Raw genomic sequence first — 19,690 nt, 5'->3', positions numbered from 1 at the left:
ACTAAAGCAATTACTTTTCGCAGTTGTAAAATTATCAGTTTTTAACAAATAAGCCCATGATCCACTTGTCTGTATGGGGTCGCATAGAAATACTATTCATGAACAGTAGTAAAAAAAATAAAATTAAGACCATTGTCACTTTAATTTTAAAATTGTTTAAAGAAAGCAATATAGCCTCTTCTAAATTGAGCTAGAAGTTGAATTTCAAGCTCAATGCTCATTTCATGCTTCTATCTAAACAATTTGAAAGTAACTAATAAATTTTAAAAAAAAATTATAAATAAATATTTATTTTCATTTCCTTATTTAACTAGTTTTAATTCTACTATGAACTTTTCTTGGACTTACCTGTTCTGTATTGAGCTCTAGTCGGTTCACTTATTTGAGTTTGACTGACTGTCTGTACTGAGATGTTGTAATTACGGCCAGGAATCAAACCGTAGAAAGCTGCTTGAGCTGGTCCAGGTGGATCTCTTTCCTTGTCGACCAGCAGCTCTGATTCCAGTGCATCCTCGGGTGCGATACTGACCCGGTACTTGTCGAAGATGCCAGACGGATAAGGTGGTTGCCACAGAACAAGAAGAGTGGTTTCATTTCTGAACCACACAATGAACCGGCCAGGCGTATTGGGTTCTGAAAATAAAAGCAATATTGTACACAGCAAGTAGTAAATGATACTATAGTTTGTTTATGGTAAGAATCCCCCCACCACAAAGTCTGAGGCCGTCTGCTGCTATGGAAACAAGAATAGCACATTTCAGGGAGGGTAGCTTTTCTTCACTCTAGGGCTAACACAATAGACCGAAGAAGAAGATTCCCTTTCTCTCGCCGACCCCACCCAAAACCTGTTCTAAACAATAACTTCACACCCCTACTAGAAATAGTTACATCTCGTTACCATTGTTACCGCCACAGGTCCAGACGAATCGCTAGGGGAGTTCTTACTTTAGAACAACTATATGCATATTTAATAAACAGGAAAGCAAGATTGGAAATCAAAACTATCTGAACAGCGAGAATAATTCCTTTGTCAGTATACTACACATATTTTTGCGAAAACTGAAGTTTTACCTCATGGTGAAAATATTAAAGAATTTTTACATGAAAGTGAAGAAATACTGTTAGCTAGCAGACTTAAATAAAAAAATTAAAAAAAAGAATTCAAAGATGAACTTTAAAGGAAGGACTAAGTGGTGGTTTTAAGTGAGCTTAAGTAAATTAAGCTTAAAGTTTATACGTATACAATAGAAAATAAGGAATGCGCCTTGCCTTTAGTTCTTGTCCTTCAGCTCCCAATAAGCAAAGTCAACTATATACCCCTAAGACTTACTTAAACTATTCACAACATAGGATATGCACTGTTGGTGTTTTAATTTGCTTCCAAAAGATAGGCTAAGTTACTATTCATGTATATTTATTGCCAAATGTATTTGGAACCTTATTACACTTCGAGAATACTCAAATATTCCGAAGGATTATACCTTTACCTATTCGTCCACAGAGACTTAGTAAAATAAATTTATGCTATAAGATTTACTTGTAGCATAAATTTTCTACTCCGAAACTGCTCAAATATTCTGAAGGAATTACACATTTATCTTCGTCCACAGAGACTTTGTAAAATAAATTCAGGCTGTAGAATTAAATAGTAACAAAAGGTAAAAATTGTATCTTTCCTCGATTACTCACGAATTTTTTCCTCGCAAAAATATTACTAAAACCGTTCATAATTTTTCTAATGTCAATGATAATGTCTTAATCATTATAAAACCAATAATTAATCAAAACGTAAATAAACTGATATTAAAAATAGATAGACGCTTACTTGTTGTGAAATTAGTAGCTACAAAGACTGAAGAATCTTGACCGTGGAAGACGGAAAAGAGTTGAACTTCATAAGAGGCTCCCGGAGTTAGTTCTCGTAATAAAAACGGAGTTACTTGATTGATGTAATTATTCCGTACTGGTGTCTCATCTTTTTCTGACAGAGGGACTAGTGAGAGCTTGAAGCCTGTGTGACCACCCTGCCTTGGTGACTCCCAAATAGCCTCCGCAACTTTTCCACCCATCACATTTACCGTCAGATTGACAGGTGGCTCTGGAGCTATATATAATAAATGTATGCATAGTCAAAAAATATTAAAACTGAATAAAAGAAATTCAATTATTTAAATTATTTAAAAAAAAGTGATTTTTTTACATGAAAGTAAATAATTAAAATAATCTAATGTTTTTTGCTCAAAATTAAGATAAAAAACTAAGCCACTTTCAAAAATATATATCTATGTGTTCATATGAGTTCCCCCCCCCCTCCCTGTAATTTTTCGAACTATTACGGGTGAAGCACAAAACATCAGCAGGGATCAAGTAACATAATCCCCCAAAAATTCAAAAATTAATAATTAATGTTGAATGCTGCAAATTTGAATTACTGCAAATAAAAATCGAGTTAAATAACTAAAAATAAAATTTGCAATTACTATTAAAATGCTCCTTTATTTGATATTTTCAGATAAAAATTGTTACATGAATAATTTTTGTACGTCTCATTAATCTACATAGGGTGGACTTTCATTAAAACTAAATCTACTAGATGGCACCACTACAAAAAACTAAATATACTAAAAGCCTTTTTTTTTCTCACAATTTTAAACGCATAGGATATACAATTTGAAAATTGTTTTATAATAGTTTATTTTTTATTTCTTAATAGACTAATCACTCATGCAATTCAAGTAGAAAAATCCAATACCATTGTTTAATTGGCCAATAATAATTTCTTATGATTAATACGAAAATCATAAAAACTGCGTCTTCGAAAAAAAAACATTTTTCCTACTTTCATTTAATTTATAAATCACTTAAAAACTAGTGTGCGAGTTTTTTAAAAAAAATTTTCTTGTAAATTCTGTATTAAAATTTCTCATTCAAGATATTTAAGTTCCACCTACAACTTTCACAAATTCAACAATCCTTATATAAGATAAGAATGTTTTCTAATATAGGATAATTTATATCGTAGCGACATCTGGTAAACCCGACTACAAGCTAAAAAGCACTGTTTTAATTTTTATAACTCCGAAAAACCGAATTTAAATAAAATAATTAATACTTAATAAAATTAATGAAAAGTATTATTTATATTTATTAATATTTTTTAGGTAAATATATACTATTATTTAAAAAGGGAGATTATTTTTTTAAAAATAATTTTAAAAAAAAGTTTTGTTGAAGAAATTAAGTTAAAATGTGCTTGCTCAATTTGCGTACATGGGTGGGAAAACTATGAAAACCTCTCCCGGTTAGTCCGACTACAAAAGAATTCTAACCCATGACTCGTCTACTACAGCGTATATTTTTAAGTCAGTATCACGATTCTATCAGCTGTCCTAAGAGTGCAGTGGACTTCCGTATATTTTTTTAAACGCCCTGTGTGTTAAGAATGAAGTTATAAATCTTTTAAATGGGGACTTTAATGGTCAAGTCTTTTGTGTATACGGAAAGGAAAACTTCTCACGGTTAGTCCAGCCACAAGGGAATTCTAACAAATAATCCATCGAATACTGTGGATATTTTACATCCGCATCACAATTATACGAGATGTCATAAGAGTGCATTTGAAATTTCGTTTTTAAAATTCCCTCTATGATAGTTAATAATGTTGTAATTACTGGTTGGTAAATCCGATGTCCATATCAGTTTAGGGGGTGTAGTGGAATTGCTGAAATAAAGATGGAATGTGTAGAGTGTTCCTGGAAGGACATCACTGATGGTGATGAGTTGATTGATGAGTGATGAGTCCACAGTGAAATTGGTCGCTGGATAGCCTCCTGCAGGTGCGTAGGAGACCCTATAGATGCCATCACCTGTCGCCGCCGCCTCTTGTGGAATGCGGAATTTCAACTCTGATCCGCAGCATACCTAACAAAGGGAAAAGAGATTTAATTTTTAAAAAAAAAATCTAATAATTTGACATTTATTTTGAGTTGCAAATTGTCAAAAATCTTGAAAAATATTTAATTCAATTGCTGCAAAAATTTATCTTAATTTTTCAAAAGAAATCTATTTTTTAATTATTATAATGCGATAAAATAATGATATCGTCGGTCTATCAGAAATTGGTTTAACATCTCAAGAGGGCATTTAATCTGTCAGAAAAAATATTTTTTTTCATTAATAATTGGTAATTATGCGTTACTTTGATCGAATGTTAGATATTTAACCTTATAAACTTTTTTCCTCCACTGTAAAAAATTCCGAATCAAATTACGCTATACAGTGCCGTATACAAAAGTAGCACTTTGGGTGCTTCTTCCGTAAAATCAATTGCACCGTAAATTCCACTTTTATCGTAAAATAATATACCATAATTTTTACAGTAATATTTGTTTAATTCTAGAGATTCAGTGATTTTACTGTAATTATTACTGTAAAAATTACGGATTATCAGATTTTTTGTTCCGTAATATGTTCCATAAAAATGGATCTTTACAGTAACGATTACCAGAAGTAAAATCAATGCACAATAAAATTAACAGCAATTTTTATAATTAAAACCTTATTATGAGTAAATTATCTAATAAGATTTAAATAATAAAAGTTAACACATTCATATTAAACTTCAAAAATTTTAAAGGACAAATGTTTTATTAAATGGCATTTTGAAAACACTTAAATATTTGACAAATTGAAAAGAAAAATATTAATTTATTTTTTTTTTGACTTTTTAAATGGAACAGAAAAAGATTTTGTGTCAACAATATTTTGTTTAATCTATTTAATTAATTTCATTTCAGCAAGTTCGATAAAATGCACTTTACATGAATTACTTACTTCAAATATCTTTAAAAAAATTTACGAAATAATAATAATTCCTAAGAAAACTTATAAGAATGATTACTCGAAAGGATTGTGAAAAATAAAAAAGTAATTTTTGATATAATTTTAGAAAGTAATGAAAAAGTTTTAAAGCTGTTTTGAAGCACAAAAGATTTTCTGCAAACGGCATTATGACGTACAATATTCAATTAAATTCATTTTATCTTTGCTAAAATGTATTTCACGCGATAGCATTTAGTGTCTTAAACTAAATAATAGTAATTCTTAAGAAAACTTATAAGAAATAATAATAATTCCTAAGAAAACTTATTACATTACTCGACAGGATTCTAAAAAATAAAAAAGTAATTTTTGATATAATTTTAGAAAGTAATGAAAAAGTTTAAAAGAGAGCTGTTTTGAAGCACAAAATATTTTCTGCAAACGGCATTATGACGTACAATATTCAATTAAATTCACTTTATCTTTGCTAAAATGTATTTCTCGCGATAGCTTTTTTTTAGTGTCTTAAACTAAATAATAGCAATTCCTAAGAAAACTTATACGAAATAATAATAATTCCTAAGAAAACTTATCACATTGCTCGACTGGATTGTAAAATATAAAAAAGTAATTTTTGATGTAATTTTAGAAAGTAAGGAAAAAGTTTTAAATAGAGCTGTTTTCAAGCGCAAAAGATTTTCTGTAAGCGGCATTATGACGTACAATATTCAATTAAATTCATTTTATCTCTGCTAAAATGTATTTTACGCGATAGCTTTTAGTGTCTTAAACTAAATAATAGCAATTCCTAAGAAAACTTACACGAAATAATAATAATTCCTAAGAAAACTTATTACATTACTCGACAGGATTGTAAAAAATAAAAAAGTAATTTTTGATGCAATTTTAGAAAGTAATGAAAAAGTTTTAAATAGAGCTGTTTTCAAGCACAAAAGATTTTCTGTAAACGGCATTATGACGTACAATATTCAATTAAATTCATTTTACCTTTGCTAAAATATATTTTACGCGATAGCTTTTAGTGTCTTAAACTATATAATAGCAATTCTTAAGAAAACTTACACGAAATAATAATAATTCCTAAGAAAACTTATCACATTGTTTGACTGGATTGTAAAATATAAAAAAGTAATTTTTGATGTAATTTTAGAAAGTAAGGAAAAAGTTTTAAATAGAGCTGTTTTCAAGCACAAAAGATTTTCTGTAAGCGGCATTATGACGTACAATATTTAATTAAATTCATTTTATCTTTGCTAAAATGTATTTTACGCGATAGCTTTTAGCGTCTTAAACTAAATATTAGTTTTCAAGAGAAAACTCGTCGAATATACCAGATTGCGTAAAATAAAATATAATTTTTTGATGAATTACACAAACTAATGGAAAGGTTTTTAAATAAGATAGTTTTCATCGACAAAAGATTTTTTTGTGAACAACAATTTAAAGCATGAATTCAATTAACTTGATTTTTATCAAATTTGTTAAGTTATGCTTAACGTGATAATCTTTAAGCGTCTTTAAAAAAAATAGGACGAAATAATAATTTATATGAAAACTAATTAGATAGATTCGACCTTATTGCATTAAAAAAAATCTAATTGTCGTAATTGCACAAAAGCTATGTATAAAACTTGAGTGTATGTGAAAATATAAAATCTAGAATTCTTTAGAGATATCCGCATACTTTTCCACTGAGTAATTTGTACACAATTAGAATAAAAAATAAATCTAAATAACCATTTCAAAAATCCTTGCGAAAACTTAAAATAGAAAATAAATTTAAATAGCCATTATGAGACCACGTGTTTTCTTTTTAAATTTAAAGAAATCAAATTGTATTTTAATAAGCAGTCATATTTTTTTCAAGGATCCGAAAGAGATTATAGAAAATGCCTAAAACAGGTTTATTTACGAGAAAACTTTTGTTTGTTTCAACAGTATCTCACAGAAAGAAAAAAAATTATCCAATAGCAATTTTAAAATGTAAATTTATTTATTATATATTTAACTCGAGGTTTTCTCGCTTACAAATACCAAAAATGAAGTAATTTTCGGTCAGTTATTAGCAAACATTTGCATCTTGTTGCAGGTGAAACAAAAAAATTATAAATAAATCAATACTTCAGAAACATTATCCCATAAACTAAATATCATTATTCATCGAAATATTATCACATCTCACTCTTTAATTCAATCTTTTTAAATTTAATGATGTAGAAATTTAACACGTGAACTAATGTGTACAAAAGAACATGTGAACAAAAAAATTGAATTAATAATAATAGGATTTAAATCTTAAAGTACATAACCAACGTTTTGAACGGATACCTTGAAAAAGAAAGTATGATCAAAACTGGAGAGTGAGATAGAAAGCTATGATAGAAGCTATATGCTCCAATTCGGAGTGTTATGTATGTTTATGTCATTTATGAATAAACATACATAACACATCATTATGTATGATTATGTATGTTTATGTCATTTATGAATGTGTATGTCCTTTATGAACATTAAAAAACGTACCTACGTTTGAATTATCCATGCTTTGGTGTATGGAATATTCAAAATATATAATTTCTGTAATTTTTCTATATATAAAGTTTTACACCTTCGGCAATTTTTTATTTGTACTACAAATTTGATTGTTTATATTTTTTTAATATAAACCTTTGATTACTTTAGGCAAAACGTACTTTGCACATGGGATAAAGAAAGCTTTAATTTGAATGCTTCACGTTTTATACTTAACGTTTGTTATGTAATGCAAACTTTAGTTTGAATATATATTGCACATTGAATTTGATACTTTGTCCTTGATGTAAGCTTTAATTGCAATACTTTGCGTTTTACATTTAGTACTTTACGCTTGATGTAATGAAAACTTTAATTAAAATAATCTGTGCTTTACACTTTATGTAAGGGAAACTGCAATTTATATAAGGTAAACTCTATTGTAAGGACATTTCTGGTTTTAAAAAAAAAGAGTCACAATTTTGGCTAATAAAACCGATATTTAAACCATTTTGATGGCAATTTTTCGGTTCATATGGTAACGGTTTACCGCGAATTCTAGTTTCCAAAATTATAGTTCTTGTTATAGCACATTTAGCAAGAAATACAAAACTGAAAAGTAAATTTAACCAAATAAATGTTTTTTTATGCCATGCACTATGGTATCATAATAAATTTATCAAATTTTACAACATATTATAAACCATGTTTTGTTGTTAACTTTACCAAAATTATTAAAATTACCGTGCTTTTTGGTGTATCCATAGAGCCAAAAACACGATAAATGTTATCATATTTTGGTAGTTTTGACTCCTTTTTTTTTCTAAGTGTAAAATAGATTTGATGCGTTAAATTTGGTGCGATGCAAATATAAATTTAGTTATTTTAACTATAAATTTAAGATTTATTAGAAGAGTCTTGATAAATAGAAACTAAAATATATGAACTTTTTATTTCATAATTCTTAAAGTTTAAGAATAAAAGTTTTATAGTAGAGCACGATGAATACTGTACATTCAACATTTTACTCTTCATGGTAGGCAAATTGCTATGCTATTTCATCTGAAATCTTGATACATAAAAACTATAATAAGATTTTTGTTCCATAATTCTTAAAGTTTAAAAGTAAAAGTTTGATAGTAACGTGCGATAAATAATGCGCATTTAATATTTTGCTCTTGATACTACGCAAATTTTTATGCTATTTCAAATGAAATCTTGATACATAAAAACTATATAAGCTTTGGTTTCATAATTCCTAATGTTTAAAAGAAGGAAGTTTCATAGTAGAGTACCATTAAAAATCATGCGGGTAAAGATTAAGAAGCTTACAAGGAAAAATAATATTAAAATAATCATTTTTAATTATGAATAATCTTAATTATAGCAAAATGTTTTCAGCACAATATATTTGTTAAGAATACAAATCATTTTTTTCAAACAGAAATATTAAACGGAATATTAAAGTTCAAATATTAAACATGCATTGCATAACACTTAATCGAACTAATCTAATTCTGCGACGACTGGTATATTGGGTGTGTATTGATACTAAATGAATAATAAAACTCTATTAGAAAATACCTTTCGTTGGCCTTGGGTGAAAGGAATTTCGAGCCCCGAAGGTTCGAATCCTTGCTCAACTTTTCAATCTATAGAACAATAGCAAAGAAATATGTAAACGCCAATTTAACGTGAACTCAACAGTTAGCTATTTATCTTTTCAATTCTACAAGCCAGCTCTTGCGCGTCAACGATTGAAAAATCTTTTTTCCCCTCCAAATGAAAAGGAAGATGCACTGAAAACTGATAATAATGACTTTTGCATGACTACTTAGTCATTAAAAAACGCAGTTGGTCATTAGAAATCTATTGTAAAACTGTAGTTATGGTAGAACTTATGAAATCCTTTAATGTGATGATGTAAGTTAAATAACTTTTTGCCTTGGATGATCAACTGAACTGACTTCTTACAAAAGTCGGTTTTTGGTAATTCATATTGTAATGATATTCTTTTATTTAAACCAAGTCGGTTAAATTAGAGCTTGTAGTGGAATTACGACATATTTCGAGGATAATTAAATCGAGAAGCATGAATAATTTAATTGTAATTTTAAACTCCGTAAGTTTCTTTAAATTATTACTTTTAAGGAATAATAATGCATTAACAAAATAAAAAAACGTGAAAAAAAGGTAAAAATGGATTTACTATAAATAGATTCTTTTTCAATAATGAATTAGTTTTGACATAGTTCTACAAAATTTGTCTGGAAATTAATTTAGCTCATTAACATTTAATGTCACATGAAAATTCCAGTATTAAAATTACTGAAAAAGTACCGGCACTTAGGGTACTTTTACGTAGTGCCAGTACTTTTTACAGTAGAATCCTTTTTTCCGCAACATGTTACGGAACAAAAAATCTGATACACCGTAATTTTTTCAGTAATAATTAACGTAAAATTACCGAATCACTCAAATTAAATAAATAGTTCTGTAAAAATTACGAAAAAAATTATGAAAATTTTTTTCAAACGTCTCGCCCTAAAAATCCAATTTTATAATTTTCTAACCGTCGTTGAACTGCCGACCCAATTTTGGGTTTAGGACTACTAATATTCAACTCCGTAGCCTTGTAGTTATGAATCCAATCGAGAAAACAAGAGAGCTCCTGGGTCAAGTATTGGGAGAAATTTACCTTCGTGGAGGACTTTTTGAGGGAACTAACCACGCATTCGTGTTACATGGAGAGGAAAAACCACGAAACCATCCCACGCTTAGCCTGATGTCAAGGGAACTCTAACCCATCATCTGTCCACCACTGAGGATATCTCACGTCAGCACTGTGATCAGTGTAAGGTGGATGCGGAATTCGTATCGACCAGCCATCACTGGATTTCTAACCCAGTTCACCTCAATGGAAAGCGAACGCTCAATCCCCTTAGCCACCACGGCTTCCTAAAGATCTAATTGAAATTTTGAACTATTTTTGGGATTAGAGGGCTAAAAATACTCTTTTCACCTGCTGTTTAAATTTCAGAACTCTTACACAAACAGACAGGCGGGTGCACAAACGCATTAACTCTTCATTTCATTAGCCATTGATTTTATTAAATTATTAATATTTTGGTAATTTTTAAGCAAAAAAAAAAAAAGAAGAAAAATGAGAGAAATAAATAAATTTTAAAAAATTCTAGAATGGCATACCCCTTAACTATTTTACTCCTACAATAATTTAATTCAAGCATGAATTTTAGGTTCAATGCTACTTCTTCCATATTATTGATCCTCAACAATCCATCATACTCATATGAAAAATCAGATCTTGATACCACCCATTAACTATCCACAGGGGTCAAGAAGAAACGAATAACATTCTATTGAGGAAAAAGAACAGGAAAAAAGATAGATGGCATCCTTTTTGGTGAATAAAATGTTCCACAATTTGCCAGATTGGAGACAATAGTTTTTTTTTTAATTGAGGTAGAAAACGTTTTGCAATTGTTGGGGCCATTTTATCGATGAAGGAGATGTTCTAACGTCTCGTTAGGAAAAATGTGTCCTTTGTTGTTAATTTTTGCGCCATTTACTTGCCGGTCTAGATCTTGTTTGAAGTAATGCGATTTAGATCGCGTACCGGAAGGGTCAAGATCTGATAATGGACAATTGTAGCAATGGGTCATTGTGATTGTGGGTGACATAAGGCAGGAAGGTTGCATAACGCGTGGCCTGAAGAAAGGAGCATAGTTGGGTGATACAAATTCCAACTGTTAATGTGATCTTTACATCGGCTATTCAATTGGAAATTATAGAAATATCAAGTTTGTGTGCAGAAAAAATGAGTCTAAGACACAGTGAAAATAAGTTTTTAAAATCCTTCAAACCGTTCTTTCTCCCTCTTTTAAACCTTTAAGGTTTAAAACCTTAAGGCTCTAAGTACTTTAAGGTTAAGGTTTAAGACTTCGGTTATCTCATCTTTTTTTCTTTCTTATCAAAAATATGTTAGAGAATAATGTTCAAAATTGTTCATATGTACCCAACTCAGAAGATAAGAGAACTACTGAGTCAAATATCATAGCTGTGAACTTTTTAACTGAAGGCCGTCCTCATTATCCTTATATGAATTAAAACCCCTAAATGTCATGGCATATTATTTTTTGGTAAGTTCGAAGGCAAACGGAGAGAATATACGTTAAAACAATTAACTATTGCGCTATATATTATAGTTAGTCCGAAAGCAAATGAAGCGGACTTACGATAATTAAATATTATGGTATTGTGGTTAGTTCGATCGCAAATGAATAAAATATACGCTAAAACCATTCATTATTGTAGTATATTATATTAGAGTTAGTCCTAAAGAAAATGAACCTGATATATGATAAAAATCATAAAAATATTATGGTATTATAGTTAGTTCGTTGGTAAATGAAAAAGAAAATACGCTAAAACCATTAACTATTGTGGTGTGTTATATAGTTAGTTAGAAGGCAAATGAAATGGACATACGCTAAAGATCATCAAATATTATGGTATTTTGGTTAGTTCGATGGTAAGTGGACAGAAAACACGCAAAAATCATTAACTACTACGGTATATCAAATGGCAAATGAAACGGACATAAGCAAAAAATCATTAAGTATTTTGATATTATGGTTAGCTCGACGGTAAATAAAGAGGAAATACGCTAAAACTATTAACAATTATATATGGTACTACATTATAATACGGTAGTCCAATGGCAAGTGGAGGGGAAATACCCTAAAAATCATTAAATATTATGGCATATTATATTATGGTAAGTTTGATGATAAATTCAGAAGAAATACATTAAAACAATTGGATATTATGGTATATTATGTTATGGTTAGTAAGACGATCAATAAAATTCTAAACTAATGTCCAATTTCTATTAGGTATAAAATTTATTACTGATGTGATATGGAGACAATTTACGAACATTGAAAAAATTTTAATTTAAAGAAATGTCACAATGATTTTCAAATATAATTTTTAAATTTGGTGGGTTTTGTTATCGCTAAAGAACTTAGTCGATGAATATGTTAACTGATGTTTAAAGAAAAAGTGAAGGTAAACACGAAGTCTAGAAATTTTTTAAGATTACCTTTTGATTTTAAAGAAATGTTGTTTTGCATTATCTTCCACTATGTCCATATACTAATACAGTAGAGTCCCGATTATCCGAGTTAATGGGGACCGTAACAAACAAATTCGGATAACTGAAAAACTCGGTTAAAGCGAAGAGTATAAAAACGGAAAGAAAAAGAGAAGGTATAAATGTAATATATTTAAGAAATACCAAATGTATACGAGTATACCACATACAATTCATATTATGATTAAAAAGCTTACTTAAAAACATTTAAAAAGCATACTTTAAAGGAATTAAATCGTTTTTACTTAAAAAAGTCCTTAATCGTTTTTCGTTCTACGTAACTTTGGCGCTTTTCTGCAGTAATGTTTCGCCTTTTTTAGGGATAAGAGGAAGGCTGGTGTCGCCTCTTTTTGTTGTTCTATATATTCAATAGTACATTCGATGGCTTTTAGTCCATCTGTGTGAGAGATTTTTATATGTTGATTTTAATAATCACTGTCTTCATCATCTTTGCTAGATTCATTATCATTATTGACGATATTAACGATGATTTCATCAGACCAAGTTGTTGAATTTTCTTTTTCTGAGTGTTTGGAAGATAAAATTCAGATTTTTTTTCCAATGGCAGGCACTGAATTTGAATCTTTGCCTATACTATGCCAGAATTGTTGCTCATTTCACGTTACCCAGTGGGCACCTGTGAACCATAGTCACGGAGGCGAGCAACATTGCCCACGCCACACTGCCACAAACCCGTTTATAGGGTGGGCCACATTCACACACACACACAACAGAGGACAGCACAAAGAGAGAGAGAAACATCCATGCCCAGAGCGGGATTCGAACTCGCAGCCTATGGCTTCGCAGTCAGGCAAGCTAACCGCTCGGCCACCTGGCCGTCATAAAATTCAGATTTATTTTTCAGCGGTTTTTTTAAAAATAAACTAGAACAAAAAAAAATCTTGAAATATTTGATAGCTCGGTTAAAGCGGGCACTCGGATAATCGGGACTCTACTGTATTTTAGTTTTAGAGATTTCTAAAAACTAAAGTGCTTGGTGAATGAACATGCAACGTGATATTTTTTTAATTGAGAAAATGGGAAAAAATTATGTGTTTTTAATACTTACAAGGTAGGTGTAATTAAAAAAAATAATTAGAAAGAATTATGATACTTTTTCTTAATTTTTATAAGAAATCTTACCATATTCTATAATCTAAAGATTAATTTTTCCCATTCAAAGAAATGTCACTTAACATGTTCTTCCTCAAAGCTCTTCAAAAAATAACAGCTTTTTATATTTTTACATTTTTTCAAGAAGCAGGTCAACTTACTATTGATATGCATATGATCACACATCAATTGTTTTCATACTGTAATATTCTATTATATTTGTGCATTTAATTACATTCCAAACAAGGTTGGAACAAAATAAAAGCTATCAAGGTAATCGAATCTTAATCAACTAATAATTCAAGCAATCAAGGTATGATTAAAAATGAATGCTCTTTTTTATTTAATTACATCTGAATCTCAATTATTATTTATAACATACAAGCCAACCTTAAACTTTTTTCAATGCTATTTCCTGATTCCAATTGCCTTTGTGAATAATAATAATACCAGATCCATCCTTTTATGAACAAGTGGTGAATTAAACAAATAAAAAGTTAAATGAAACATGTTTTTTTTTTTTTTTTTTTTTTTTTTTTTTTTTTTTTTTTTTTTTTTTTTTNTTTTTTTTTTTTTTGTAGTCACGCATTATCTTCAGCGGGGGTGTTTAGAGGTCACACATGTGGCGCGGATTTTACCGCATGCCCAAATGAGGCGTCTCCGGAATTATCGTGCAGAATATAACCTCCCAACATGGAATACATAAAACGAGAAAGAAAAAAAAATTCTTAATGTCTTTTGAATTTTCTTTGCCTCTGGTCTATTTATTTGTCCTCTTTGGCGTCAAATTATCTTTGTTGATACGCCAAACATCCGAAGCGCTTAATTGCAAAGCAGCGGGAAAAGTCTTGGTGTATTTGAGGTAATTTATGCCTAACTGCTTTGATGCTTTTGCAGAAACATTGTAACTTTGGGTGGATGTTCGACCTGCTTGTGATACTTTCCGCTTGTTTATTATGCGTATTTTCAATGAAGACATTGTGCGTTTCGTTTGATGGTTAAGCATAAGACGGTTTTGTTCCATTAAGAAGCAAGTATTCTTTAACCATTGCGTTAACGCCTATGTTTGTCGCATTCTTTTTTATTCGTTTAACAGAATGCGGAAAAATAAAGGAAATTTGTTATTTGCAACTTTGTCTGTTACATTTGCTCGACCTGATTCTTCGCATCATCTTTATAGAAAGGTATCTTGAAAAAAGGGAAGGAAAAAAAATGGTTATATGGAGATTAAATTATTTAATTTTTTTCACATGCAAATAACATTTTGTCAAATGATAATTTTAGTAATTCACTGTAGATTACCAGATATTTAAATGAGAATGGATCACTTAAAATTCGTAATTCTATGTTTAAAACTAGTATAATGAAATACATGAACGCCACTGGTGGCCTTAATTAATAGCATTTAATAAACTGCAGGGCTAAAATTCTGAATAGTAATAGAAATGCCTTGTGGTATATTTTCTTGTTTGAAGTCTCAAGAAATCAAGTCTAAATGTTTAAAATTTATCTCAGATCTATCAATGTCTATAGGGCAGGGGTCGGTAAATAAATGCAGATCGGGTTCGAACACTTTTAAATATTTTATAGATTTCAGAAAGAAAAAAAAGAAAAAATCTTATGTTTCAAACAAATTTATCGTTTTATAATTTTCACTCATCTTCCTTAAAAATATTTTTCTAATAAAAATTATTTGACTAATTTATGCTTTCTAAAGAATTTTAGCCGTCTAATTTTTGTTCCTCCACAGCAAAAAGCAAAAAACAAACAAACCATCACGTGCGCAAAAAGCAAACAGACCATCCTGAATAACTTTTGATCTAATGATCGGATCTTCACAGTCTAAGACTCGTTCTTAATGGTTCAAAAGGGTGACTTCAAATAAGCAAATTAATTAGTGCAAGCTAAATTTTAAATTACGAAATCTGACACAAAAACATACTTTCTCTGATAAAACGTACTTTTTTGACGGATTCAGATTTCTGACCCTCAAAATATAGGGGGAAGGGGTCTGGGAAGTATGGTACCAATACTTTTTGCGTACTTCATGAAATCTCGAGAATTTCTCAAGAGAATTGAAAATTTTTACACACAATTATGAAATTCGTTATTTCAAAAATATCTCCATGCAAAACTCTTAGTAAATATTTATTATTTTTTATTATTTTATTTATAAATAGTCGAAAACATTTATAATTGTATGGTATACAAATTTTTATATCATTTTGAAGTATATAATTTTAAATGCCAAAATACAAAATTCGTGCGAAATCGGTCGCACTGTTCCTGAGAAATTGAATTTTAAAGCTACCACTTTTCGAAATTAGATTTCGCAGGAACTATTCCCAAGATTTTGTCATTTAAAATTGCATTTTTTTAATTTTTTGCAATCATTCAATTGCATTATTTTTCATTTGGCTCTCTCTACATTGGAAGAAAACATTTATATGGAGAGTTATAGTTTTAGTTTACCTTTTAGCCAAGTAATTAATACCCACTTAGTTTAAGCATTCCTCCTTTGATCATTAGAGAGCATTTTAAAATACCGTAAAATAAACTGGAAATAACATTTCATATTTTTTGATTATTAAAATACACATTAGGAAAATGTAAACTTAATGTATATTTACTTCCTTAAAATGTACATAGAATATGAGGGTGCAAAAATAGCTTTTTCCTCTTTTAATGGACGTACAATATATAATTTTTTTTTAACCGTTAACTGAAAAGTAAAAAATATTAAAGTAAAAATAATTATAGGTAAAATTAGAACTGTAGTAAAAGTTTGAGTAACTCATTTATTAAAAACGTACATTGCAATTTTACAGATAATATTATGAAAATTATAAACGGGTAACATTAATCAACAAAAAAAAGTAATTTGAAAAGCGTCAAGAAATAATCGAAGAAAAAGTGGTAGCCATTTCTTAAAATAGAAAAAATTGCTGGCCTTAAATTCAAATTTAGTAAATAATTTGGAAAAGCAAAAGTTTTTTTCTTCTTCTTCATAACATTCCTTGTAGTTATTCTTGTCCCTAGGCGAAACGTAAATGTACCCTGAATTGGAACGCAAATGTGCTATGAAGCTCCCTATCGGATCAATCTTGTAAATTGGATTGGCGATATTCCGTCATAGAGAAATCAGATATTGAGTCGGCAGAACTTATTAAACGAATAAGGAATCAAATCTAATTACGGCAAATATTTCAAATTTATGCAAAAGCATATGTTTATGAGATGTGCACTTTTGAATGGATATCACGCATTATCCAGTTTAAGGTCTTACATGCTTTTTTTTTTCCCTATGATAATTTTTTTAATGGCTTAAAGATTTAACTTAGCTTCTTAAAATGTCAACCAATTAGTTTATTTAGTTAAAATAAGTATGAGTTAAATACTTTTAATATGGTACTGTTATAATGTAAGATCTACCTGTGTAGTTATTTTACGGATCAATAGGTGAAAATGCTGTAGTAAAGTATGGTAGAATATACTGGACTCTAATTTACAATTCAGCGGCCTTCAACAAATCGGTCCCTTTTATTTTCAGATTTTCCTCTTGACTGTGTAGTTGGTCGCAATTAGAATGCAAATTTTTATTTTTAATTTAAATTTATTACCTGAAATTAAAAAAAAAGTCACTTTTTTTTCATTTAGGAAAATGCCAAACAGAAAAGTGGGTAGTTTAAGACAGCTGGATTGGAAAATTGCTTACAGGGCAATGGCACTTAACCTTAAAAAAAAAATCAGTGCAGTGGCACTTACACTTAAAAATTAAGGGTATGCTGGCCAATGGCACTTAGCCTTATAAAAATATCAGTGCAGTGTTGGGTATACCGGCCAATGTATACCGAAAAATTGCACTTAATCTTTAAAAAAAAAGTGTCACTGTAGGGTATACCGGGTAAATACATCAATATATACAAGATGTATATATACCAGATAAATATATATCATAGAGTATAAATATATACCATAGAGAATAAATATATATCAGAAAGTGGCACTTAACCATAAAAAAGCATCAGTGTAGGGTATACCGGGTAAATATACATCAATATATACCATATATATATATATATATATATATATATATATATACACCAGATAAATGTAAACCAGAGAGAATGAATATACATCAGAGAGTGTCACTTAACCTTAAAAAAACGTCAGTATAGGATATACCGAGAAGTGACAGTAAAAGAAAAAAACTAAAAGAAACTCCATTAAAAAAATAAATGTCTTTTAAACCGTATAGATTGCGTAATGGGATATTACCCATAATATTCTAAGAATGATTCTATTAAATTTCATATAGTTTGAGTTTCAAAACATTTTAGTTTCAAAAAATTTTCATTTTTAAAAGTTTCTTTACTTTTCCTATATTTAAGGGTTTTTCAGCTTTTATAGAAAAATTATTTAAATATTTTCAGGCATGATTTTTCTATTTCTAGGCGACATTTAATACTTCGATGTAAAATACTATTCATAAAATTGCTACTTTGGCTTCAATACTAACTTTAGTTTTCAACTTATTATTTTAAAATAAAAATAAAAAGAAAGCACATCATAAATGTTCTTTTGTCCAATACTTAACAATTTTTATTGTTATTAAATTTTACGGCAAAGAACACATCTCGTATTATAATTTTTTTATAGTAAGAAATACTAAACTTCTCTTTTATGAATTTTTACAGCAAAATATACACACAGAAAAATAGCAATATTTGATTATTCAATAATAATAATAACAAGAGTAAAATAACAAACTATTATTATAATAATTTATTACATAATTTTAGTAGTACTAAGATTTGTAAATCAGCTGGGTTAAAGTTTCGATAATGACAGCTACACTGTTAAAAAATAACTGTAAATTCTACAGGAAAAAAAAATTTATTTTATACAGAAAAAAGCTGTTTAAAGATATTTTTCTATTTTTCGGATATCCGTGAAATGTAAAAATTTCCATTTTTTTACGTACTTCCTCTGTATATTTCTCGGTTTAAAACTGTTTTATCGACAAACAGTTTTTTTTTTTCTTCCCATTTTTCACCCTATCATAAACGGATGAAAACCGTCAATTCAAATTCTAGTTTTTGCCATTCAGTTTTGCTTACCGTACGATGACTTTAACTTTTTTCAAATTATTTTACGATTATTTTCTATACTTGTTCTTACTTTTTAGCAATTATTTCAGTTATATTACGGTTTTGAGTATCGTATAAATAAAAATGCGAATCCACTTTTTTTTGTCAAAATGATACTCTACCGGATTATTATTATATTTAGACAAGATTTTTTTGATAAGCTAAATTGCCAGACAATTTTTTAATGATGGGTCATTATAGTTATGGTAGCTCATGGGACAAAGCACTCGTTACCTTTGAGGCGACCCAGGCTCGAATCCCAACTTCGACGATCTTGAGAAGTCTGTTTGCGGCTCTCACCGACCACAATGTTGATATTATTATTTCATAAAATTTTGAAAAAATAACGAAGTTTTTTTTTTTTTTTTTTGTTAAAATACTAGTACTCATTTGCTGAAAAAACAGACATTCGTTTTAAAATAAAAATATTTTTTTGTGAAATAAACGGTTTTCTACTGGCCCATCAGGTAACCGTTTTCTTTTTCCGTAAATTTAAAAAAAAAAATAATTCTACAGTGTAGTGTTCACATGTCAAATTCAGCGCTTTCGAAGCTATACTTCCTATCCATGTATCTAAATATCGTCTTTGGTTGAAGTTTGAAACAAGCTTGTATGTATGTTACGTAGTTTCTTTAATAGAAATAAAAATTCGAAAATAGAAGTTGTGAAATAATTTAAGCTGACTTCTACTCTTTCATTTAAAATCAAAATAAATGACAATTCAGATTTTTTTTATTACCGTATTACTATTGATAATGAACAACCTACACAAGAAGTATATATGGTATCATAACGTTTCCCCAACGTATCCTTGTAATTTTCAAGACTCATAAGAAAAAGGAACCAAGTTTAACAGAGAAAATTTGCCTTCGTGGGAGACTTCACTAGGAGAATTTAA

The 19,690-nt window shown here is 29.2% G+C and overlaps 1 protein-coding gene across 1 annotated transcript in view; it reads right to left on the bottom strand.

Annotated features, from left to right (window-relative positions):
* Positions 1–19,690, bottom strand: part of LOC107439574 (tyrosine-protein phosphatase 10D) — a 125,964-nt gene that overhangs the window by 57,494 nt on the left and 48,780 nt on the right. Inside the window, exons 2-4 of the mRNA XM_071186967.1 lie at positions 3,672–3,921; positions 1,826–2,104; positions 349–633 (exon numbers count right to left, since the gene is read on the bottom strand). Of these exons, the coding sequence (XP_071043068.1) occupies positions 349–633; positions 1,826–2,104; positions 3,672–3,921 (814 nt within the window). The remainder of the gene's footprint in view (positions 1–348; positions 634–1,825; positions 2,105–3,671; positions 3,922–19,690) is intronic.

The sequence above is a fragment of the Parasteatoda tepidariorum genome, chromosome 10, assembly GCF_043381705.1.
Source record: "Parasteatoda tepidariorum isolate YZ-2023 chromosome 10, CAS_Ptep_4.0, whole genome shotgun sequence".
In the NCBI taxonomy this organism is placed as follows: Eukaryota; Metazoa; Arthropoda; class Arachnida; order Araneae; family Theridiidae; genus Parasteatoda; species Parasteatoda tepidariorum.
The sequence above is the reverse complement of the archived record's forward strand: the minus strand, read 5'-3'. Positions and strand labels throughout refer to the sequence as shown.